Source organism: Gavialis gangeticus, unplaced genomic scaffold (genome assembly GCF_001723915.1).
Source record: "Gavialis gangeticus isolate Ggan-Ray unplaced genomic scaffold, GavGan_comp1, whole genome shotgun sequence".
In the NCBI taxonomy this organism is placed as follows: Eukaryota; Metazoa; Chordata; order Crocodylia; family Gavialidae; genus Gavialis; species Gavialis gangeticus.
Window position 1 is genome coordinate 35,323,966 of NW_017729027.1, and position 10,150 is coordinate 35,334,115.

At 42.9% G+C, this 10,150-nt stretch overlaps 1 protein-coding gene across 1 annotated transcript in view; it reads right to left on the reverse strand.

Annotated features, from left to right (window-relative positions):
* The window catches only part of GFRAL (GDNF family receptor alpha like), an 85,497-nt gene that overhangs the window by 55,423 nt on the left and 19,924 nt on the right, over positions 1–10,150 (reverse strand). The window contains exon 6 of the mRNA XM_019520558.1: positions 6,667–6,917. Within this exon, the coding sequence (XP_019376103.1) occupies positions 6,667–6,917 (251 nt within the window). The remainder of the gene's footprint in view (positions 1–6,666; positions 6,918–10,150) is intronic.

The following is a 10,150-nucleotide window of genomic DNA, read 5'->3' on the forward strand; positions in this document are numbered from 1 at the left end:
CCTGTCTCTCACCCATTGACTCCTCAATCTACATTTTCACTGACTACCTGTCTTGCATGCATACCAGACCAGCCTCTGGCTTTTTTACTTTTCATTCCATCCAGGAAGAGCACACACCAACTGCTGAAACTTCCTTAGCCTGACAAAGGGTTTTTTAACCTGAAAACTTGCTTAAAAATTGTTCTCCAACTATTTAGTTGGTCTAATAAAAGATATCAGATTCACCTAAAGAATCTTGTCTGCCTATGTCCTTAGACCAACATGGCTACAACCTACATCCCCATCTCCTCTCTCTTGCCACTTGAATTCTATGGAGTCTATTAACGCCTTGGGAACTAGTAATCCTTTCACAGGAACCTGAAAGTACATAACTACTGTTGAAAAGTCAATGTCTTCAAAATATCAAATTGAAGACTCAGAGACACAGACTGTTTCTAGACCCTGATTTACCATGCCTGGCATTCTCACCCTCAAGCCTAGCACACACTGGAGTGAAAACAATGTAGCCACATCTGTGTAGTGCTACTAGTGAGCAAATTGACTTTGACTCTCAGCAATTCTAATGGCCTTGCCTTCAGAGTGATATGGGCATAACTTCACTGCTTCCAGTCTACTTCCTTAGCTGGTGCAAATAATGCTGTGTGGCATGCTTGAGGGTGAAGCTGCTAGTCAAGATAAGGTTAAAGTCTAGGCATGGACATACAGGGTACATCTACACATGCATTTGATCTGGGATCAGTTTATGGGGCGGAGGCTGGGGAGCCCATTCCCTGCTTAACTTCGTGAGCATGGAGCTGGGTGGGGAACGGGCTGGGGAGACAAGGATAGTCCCACTGTCATGCAGCTGACATTGGGAGATAAGGGTCTCCTAGCCCGACCCCCTGAGTGCATAGCTCAGGCTGGGAGATACGGATCTCCCAGGGCCAGCCCTGCTGTTGCAGAGCTGACACTGGGAGGATCTCCCAGCCCAGAAGCTCAGCTAGGAAATAAGGATCTCCCAGTGCTAGCCCCACTTTTATGGAGGTGGTGTTGGGAGATGAGGGGTTTCCCAACCCAAGCCCCATGACTGGAGATCAGGCTGGTAGATAAGGATCTCCCAGCACCAGCCCAGCTGTTGCAGACCTGGCCCTAGGAAATAAGGGTCTCTCAGCCCAAGCCCCACAACTGCAGAGCTGGTGCTGGGAGATAAGGGTCTCCCAGTCCCTCTCTCCCTGATCGCAATGGCAAAATGGGGATTGTAAGAGAAGGATCTCCCGGCCCCTGCTCCACAATTTTGATCTCAGAGCAGGGGTCTTGGAATTCCCACATAGTTTCCATCTGGGCTCCAGTGGTACAGCCCACCCTGGCAGCAGGCATCTCCTGGGGGCAGGGAGCAATCTCCTGCCCCGTGGTGGCTGGCTGACCGGGAGCAGATTTAACTAAGGTCACCGTGCAATAACCAAAAATTACTGCATAGTATAAGTATGGGTGTTTGTTTACACATGTGTACCATTACTACACAGCAAGTATGGCAACTTATGACAACTTGGGTGTAAATTTGCTACCTGCATGATGCTACCTGTAGGTTTGCTACCTGTCAGAGTAGTTACTGCACAGTAAAGCATATTTTGTGGTCTATACTCCTTACTGTGCACCTACTAAGTTTAGTCCCAAGTCAGTCTACACACAGTGTTACTGTGCTGTAATGCCTGCACATGTAGATGCTAGTGTAAAAACTTCTTACTGCACAGTAGATCTTGTAGACACACCCACAGATATCTTGTGGTAAGATCACCAGTCAAGGCCAGGGTAAGCACTGAGAGCTGCCACATCCCATCCCCTCCACAGGTGGCATTGAGAAGAATGGAGTCTCATCTTATATCTGGGCTGTTGACAATAATGATAGTGGTATCCTAAATGGAGCCACTAATCTAAGAGGGGACTGTTGGCCTGTAAGCTGCCTTAACATAACTGATGAGATCGTTTTCCTTTTGAACAAACGCCATGAGCTGCAAGCGAAATGAGTACAGAGGCAACTAGCACAACAAAAACAAAGATGTAGATAACTGTATAATGTAGAAAAACAAGATAGCAAAACAAGCCCAAGTATGGCTCCGTAGCTGAGCAGTAAGATGAAAAGAAACAGGCTTAGGGTGACAGATTGATGAGGAAATAACTGTTGTAAAAGGTAATTGGTGAGGATTCCTAGCATGACCATATATGGAATACACAGAAGAGGGCTATAAAAAAGTATAAAAGCCTAAGAAAAAAACTTAAGTTTGGGGAATTGTCACCAAGCAAGAGGAGACCATGCTGGTCAAAACTGCAACCCCCAGTGCTGTGATGATGCCTGGCTAGCTGAGTCATTGTGCATCATTTGGAAGATCTGTGTAAGAATATCTTTATAGACTGTTCAGGGTTTTGCTCAAGGAGCGGTATTGCTTAAGTGTTCAGTGAATTAGGATTTGAGACCAGAACATTTTCACTGATCATTTCATTCCATTCACACCACGCCCTGATCAAAATTAAAAGCAACAGATCACGTTGTTCTCTTCCAGGTGCTTCACTAGACTCCTGGAGGGCCTGCTCCAGGATCTTTCCAGATATTAAAGTCAGACTGGCTGGTCCATAATTTCTTGTATTTTCTTCCTTCTCTTTCTAAAGGGAATTTGCCCTTTTCCAGTCATTCAGTACCTTATCTAACCTCCAGGAATTAGTTATCCCAAAAAGGATAGCTAATGGCTCTGAAATTACCTCGCCCATTCTTTTATTTCCCTAGGAGGCACCCATCTGGCCCCACCAACTTGAAAGCATCTAGCTTGGATAAGTAACTTGCAACCCTAACCTATTCTGCCATTACTCTGTAGCTGTCCCTATTTGTGAAGACTGAAGTAAAAAAGACATTAAATACTTTCAGCCTTCTTTGCATCATCCATAAGAAGATTGCCTTCTGTATTCTGTAAGGATCTATGATTTCTCTGCTCTGTCTCTTACTGTTTACACACTGTGGAATCTTTTCTATTATCTTTTATGTCCCTTGGCTTTCCTAATTTTCTCCCTGCATGCCTGTGTGATACTCTTATACTCTTCCCTAGTCGTATGACTAAGTTAGCACTTTTCATAGGATTCCTTTTTGAGTTTCAGCTTATTGAAGAGATTGCTGCTAGCCAGGTTTGCCTCCTGCTGCACTTCCCATTCTTCCATCATATCAGGTTAGCTAGATCCTGCACCCTTAAAAAGGCCTCCTTAAAGTATAACCATTCTGCTAGACTCCTTTATCCCTCTGACTCGCTTCTTAGGAGATCCTCCTACCAGTTCCCTAAACTTGCTAAAGTCTGCTTTGCTGAAGTCCAGTGCTCCTATTCTGTTGCTCTCTTTCTTTCCTCCCCTTAGGATCTTGAATGCCATCATTTTGTGATCTATATAAGTGGTAGACTGCACAGTTATTACTTGCATAACCAAATACTAAATGACTGTGTCAGTAACTGGCATTACTGTGCAGTAGCATTCCTGCATGGCTTTTTTCTGTTGTTATGTAGCATGAACTGAACTAATGTAGCTGATGTTAACAGCAGAGTGTAACAATAGTGCAATGTAACCATGTTAGTCTTGTCCTGTAAGCAACTTAAAAACTCCATTTTGTATGCTTCTGCTTGACATAAGTGAATGAACTCTGCATAGCCCTTATGTAGGAGTGTGTGTAAGAGGGTGAACGGTGAAAGAATGGCAGAGATGGAAGATTTACCTGTTTATGGAAGCAACAAGGTGCCAAATGTAAGTTACCAGTCAATAAACTAATTAATGTATGGCTGAAGAATTCCTTTTAGGAGTAGGGCACAATGAAGATAACAAGGAGAAGGAATGTACCCATTCTGCCAGATGGGCAACAAGAACAGTGTAACAGCGCGGGGTCCTAAGGGTGGCCGTGATCTCCCCTAGCACCCCCTACTGTGCCAATGTGGTACTAAAGCACCCTCACGTCTCTCCTGCCATGTCTTTGGTGTTAACAATGTATAAGGGAGGCTGCCTTTTGTCCTCTCTGACACGGTGCTCTGATGTATCCCGGTCTTGGTTCTATTTTGGTTGACTCGGTGCACCCCAGCCTTATGGGCTATGCGTGGCTCCAACCACCCCTGTACCACACCCCAAGCCTACCGGACGTTGTTTGGTTGATTTTCTCTCCAGTGCCCCACTGGCACTCTCTGGCTTGTCCCGCAGCCTGCGCCCCCACGGGTGCTCTCTGGCTTGTCCTACAGCCTGCGCCCCCATGGGTGCTCTCTGGCTTGTCCCCTTTTTGGGTCTTCTCGCAACCGCCTGCTCTGGGGCTTCTCACCTTAGGGCACAGGTGGCCTCAGCCTTACCTGGCCCCCTCCCAATCCTCTGATCCCCTTCTCAGGGCTTGGGTCAGTGCACCCCTGAATGTTGTGCCCTCTCTGGCACTGGGGTCCCCACACTACCGTGGAGCCCCTATGGAGGCCTCCTCCAACCCCTAATAGCCTCACCCGGTCCTCCAGTCAAAACAGCGAACACGAAAACACAAAGCCCCCCCGCTATAACATAAAATCTAAGCTGCCTGGCTAACCTTCATTCAAATCCCTACCAGGGAATTCTCCACCTGGTATCTGTGAGCAGAAGCTGCACATGCCACCAGGCTTCTCTACTCTGCTTGCTCTAGCAGAGCTCCTTCTCTCTTGGCTTCTGGTTGAGGTTGAGAGAGAGAGAGGGAGCACTCACAGCCTCCAGTCTGTCTTATAGTAGTCAGCCCTGCCCCTTCTGGTCAGCTGATTCACCAGGTGTGTGCCCTTAGCTCCTCCTGGTTGCCCCTAGCAACCAACACCTGAGCCCATACTGCGGCGCTTCAGGTAGCAGGCACCTTAGTGCCCTGCTACAAACAGTCCAAAGCTAAGATAAGCTGAAGACCAAAGAAGAACAACCACAAAAACAGAAGGTGGGTATGGAAAAACCCCAAAGCACCGAAACAAAGGTTGCCAATCCCTATAAAAGAACACTTTGAAAATGCCAAGTTTGGTGAGTCTCTTTCTCTACTGCTGTTTCATTGGAGCACAGATGCATCTGTTCACCGCACTCCAGCTGTTATCTTCAAATCTGCTATCTTCAGATCGTCATCATCATCTACTTAATAAGCCCAGGTTGGCCACCCTGGGTTGATATTGAGCAACTATTTTTGGTAACTGTATCTGGTGTGTGTGTGGATGAAATGGTTGTTTTGTGTATATGTATCTCTGGGTATAATGATGTGTATGATGATTGTGTGTGTTTGTATGAATGGTGTGCCCAAACCTTTAGGTCTAACTCATGTAATCAATAAATGTGGGACCTTCCCTTTTCCCCCTTTATAAAGTCTTGCTTATGACATGAGCAATTGGCAATTTGAGTAACAGTTACTGCTCATTGGTCTTGTGTAGATGTTCCCACCATCACCCAAGTTGCCTTCCACCCTCACATTCTTAAATCAATCTGTCCCAGTCTATGAGCAGCAAGTCGAGAGGGGATTCTCCTCTAGTGGCCTGTCTACCATCTGTATCCCCAGCACTCCAAGAATTTGTTAGATTGCTTGTGCACTGCTGTGTTTCCCTCCCAGCAGATGTTCTGTTAATTCCTGTCCCTCACTAGAACCAAATCCTGCCACTTGGAGGCCTCTGTCAGTTATTTAAAGAAGGCCTTATCTATCTTCTCCTCCTAGTTTGGTGGCCTGTAGTGGATGCCCATCATAACATCCCTCTGCTGCTCTCTCTTCCGACCTATGTCTAGAGGCTTTCAATAGGCCTCCCTTTCACTTCATGCTCAACCACTGAATATCACCTTTATATATACAGCAACAACTCCACCTTTTTCCCGTCTATCCTTCCTGAACAAGCTACACCCATCCATGACTGTGCTCCAATCATGTGAATTATCCCACCATCTCTCTGTAATCCCAATTACATCATAACTCTGTGCTTGTACCTGGACTTCCTGCTTGTTCCCTATGCTTCTCGCATTAGTTTTATAGTTTCATAGTTGGTAGGGTTGGAAGGGACCTGAGCAGATCATCAAGTCCGACCCCCTGCCATGGGCAGGAAAGAATGCTGGGATCAAATGACCCCGGCTAGGTGATTATCTAGCCTCCTTTTGAAGACCTCCAGAGTAGGTGTGAGCACCACTTCCCTTGGAAGTTGGTTCCAGATCCTAGCCGCCCTGACTGTGAAGTAGTGCCTCCTGATATCCAGCCTGAATCTACTCTCAGTCAACTTATGGCTGTTATTCCTTGTTACTCCTTGTAGTGCTTGGTATCTAAACACTCTACATATCTAACTGATTGTCCTGTCTTTTCCTTGAGAGCATTACTAAGTCTTCTGCCATTGCTTCCCCATAAGTTTTAGTAAATTTTAATTGTTCCAAAATATCCATGTAGCTATTTCAACTTACAACTGAGCCAGTGATCCTTAATTATAATATTAAGGATTAGCAGACACCAACAAGTACCAAGTAAAAAAAAACAGGTTTTCATGAAAGTCACTTAGACAAAAGCATCCCTGGTATAATTTTACTGAAGTCAATGGTGTTGTAATAGCAATAAATTTGCCATAATGAACATTTTTCACACATTAACTCATCATAATATTTTGCTGTATTAACATAACATGTTTATATTTTAAAGTACAACTTGTTTCTCATATAACTTACTGAAACAGGACTTTCCATGAAGCATGTGCTGAAAGAGCTTGCATAGAGGCAATTCAGCTAATGGTACAGTATTACAGGAGCAGTCTACCCGAAGCATGGTACCCCAGTTGCCAATGTAAGCTGCTCTGCAGTCAGCACTTTCAGAGCAAGTCATATCACCCTTGATTAATGTTTCAAGACAAGCTTTATCTTCATAGCATCTTCTTGTAACATGCCTCCAGCACATTGACCAAAACATTTCATATTTTTTCCTGGAGAAAGCATAAGAATTATACAAGAAAAACTTTAATATATTATGATTAAGATAACATTATTCTTCAGTGACATCAAACACAAGAGAAACTTACTTAACTTAAAAAAATCAACAGAGAAAATGTAGCAATTTTAAATCAGAAATTTTCCTATGCATGCCAGCTAACTGACCTCAAAAGGTAATTACTTCCTATACAAAATCCAGAGGAGAAAAAAGGAAAGGTTTACTTTTTTTTTAATGGTATAAAAGGTCCTCTATCATATTTTTCAGGACTTGTCCTATATCATTCTGAACAATCATAGCAGAAATTAGTGCATTTCAAATTATAGGAGCAGGCAATTAAAAACCCTTTTTGGTCATCAGAGTCTATCCTCAGACAGGTACTGTGAAGGATGCCAGATGGCCTTGACAAGGCACCTTTTGTCATCCCTATTGCAGTAATCTATTATTTTGGAAGGCACAATGATACCCAACGGTTTCAGTAGGTAAAAAATTATGCTCTTACATACACGTCCCCAATATCAAGGATTACACTGTACTTGCATAGATGTATCAGAGGATAACAGCTGGACTTTAAATCAATTTTTTTGTGCAAAATGAACTCTGGACCAACAGCAAAGACTTTCTTGGATCTAAGGACAGGTTTTAGTAACAGCAGTCTAAGGAGAGACACCCAGAGCAGCAATATAGAATAATCAGACTGGACATCATAATGAAACAAAAACAAAAAGCTTTCTAGTGGCAGTGACAGGCATGTAAAGAATGTAAGTGAGATAAACATGGGAGGAACAGCAGCAATTGACATGATTTGTTGCCTGACTAAATAACACCAAATGAGACAAGAGAAAAAACCTGAAATAGAGTAAGAACAAATCAGCCACAGGTATAGTAACTGTAAAGCTATTAGAAGGGTGCTAGTAATGACCATATCTAATGATTTGCAAGTAGCTATCTTGATTCCTTGCCAGTGCAATGTTCCTGTATGCCAGCTTATTCTCCATGTAAGATAGGATAAGTTTGGCCCCGATTGTCCCATATTTAACAACAATAATAAATGTTAACTCCTTATCCAACATGACTGATGGAAAACTTTAGATATTAATGTGAAAGCTATATATCACTTCTACTAAATATAAGTGTATTTTAGGGGTAAATGGTTGTTGGGTCAGCCTCTAAACTCTCAGGTACTGATCCATTAAAGTGTGGTATTCCATGATGATAATTTAGTCCTGAGATAGCATCACTCTTATGAAGCAGTACACATAGGAAACAATCAACTTATAAAGTTCCATCTAGGACCCAATTACACAGCGCTTACTCAAGAAAAGGTTTCAAAGTAGCTGTCATGTCTGAGCTAATGGAAAAAATTTTCATTCAAGCTTGTAATTTATAGGTACAGCAAAACATAATTCACAGCATAATTTTGATAATTACCTCTACTTATTGTTAATGCTGGCAAACATTAATGTTCCCAGAATAAAGGTAATTCAGCAAGTCCCTCTTAAATATATTTCCCATTAGAATCTTACATGTACACACACAAAACCACATTTGTGGCCCAGTTCAGCCTCGCATTAAAAAATGTAACTCTCATTGACGTCAATCTGAATTGCACTTGCTTACGCTGAACCTGAATGTGATCCTTGTTCTCTTGATTTGTTTACTGAAGGTAAATTTATAATATGCTTGTAAAGTGAATTTCAGGTCTTGGCCAAAAGTGTTACATTACCCACACTGAAAACTGGTGCTCCAGTTGTGTTTCCAAGGGTAGTCATATTTAAGTAGAGCTGTCTATAGTAGCCAAACCTGCTATTCACTTGGATGTTTTCTGAAATAAAATCCAAATCTGTGTCACTTTCTATGAATGTGATTAAGAATGTGCTTCAATGCCTAGGTTATTACTACCTACATCCTGTTTGAAGGAAAAAAGAAGAAAGAAAGAAGTAAAGGGTTTTACTATTTAGGCAACTTTAGTTGCATAACAACTGGTAGCATGAGGGAGATTTCCTGGCAGAATGAATAACTTTCAACAAGCAAACTTGTTCAGTCAGCTGCATAATTTGTACAAACCATCTGAGTATGAAGGTGCCATCCTGAGAATATTATTGAAAACCTTTAGGGATATTATTAGTTAAGCAGAAATTTTTTTATAGGTAATTAAACACAAGTAGTAAAACCCAGATTGAGGTTGCAGAGCTCAAGGTTAAAAAGAACCCTGCTTTTTATTTGTGAAATGAACATATTTGCTACAGGAATCATAAAAAGACATAAGGAATAGAACCTGCAGTGCCATTTTAGTCATTTTTTCCAAGCAGAATTATGCTTTAAAAGAATTTCTGTTGTCTTGCCACATGAGAATAAGTTAATATTTTAGAGTAAAAAGTGAAAACAATCCATGTAAGTATTATAGCTCACTAGCTACACCATAGTGCAAAATACATGTTCTATCTTTGTCTCCTAGATAGAATCAGAATTGCTCAATTGCTTGAGGTTACTCTCTAGTGCAAGTTATAGAACTGCATTTCTACAGCAAGTTGATCCAAGTTCAACACTGAAAGTCATTGTGAAGTTTGGATTATTCATCAAGTGTAGTGACAGTTGACTAGAACTGCCTAGAAGATTTGTTATGAAGCCGTCAATTGTTCTGACTTATATTTTTCTAAACTGTACTTTGTAACTTGGCAGACGTAAGTGTCCTTAAACACAAGCTGTTATAGCATAGTTATCACAAAATCATGTTGTGATATGAGTAACAGTTTATATTGTATCATATGAGAAATTATATTACATATATATAAAATCACTGGGCATGCGTAGATGAAATGGGGGCCCTAAATTGAAGCAGTGGGTTTTTAAAAAAACTGCTGCTTTATATTTAGGGCAAAGTAAACCCCTGTGTTGTATACACTCATACCTTACCTGTGTCTCCGGCGGTGGAAGGGGAGGACAAGTTGCTGGCAGGTGGACCAGACCCTGGGCTGCAGGGGAGGAAGGGCTGGTGCTTTCCTCCATTGCAGCAGCACCCCTGCCCAGGCGGCACCTGCCCACAGGCACCCGGCTCGGGTGGTCCTGGGGGCACCACAGCCATGGAAGGAAGGACCAGGTCCCCGCACAGCTCACGCAGGTAGGCAAGTTTGGGGCGGGGGGGGAGGGGAAAGGGGGGGAAGAGATCAGGCTTGCCACTTTTCTTTTCCTTCAGTGGAGCCTGCCTTCCCAGGCTGCTGCCAGGCT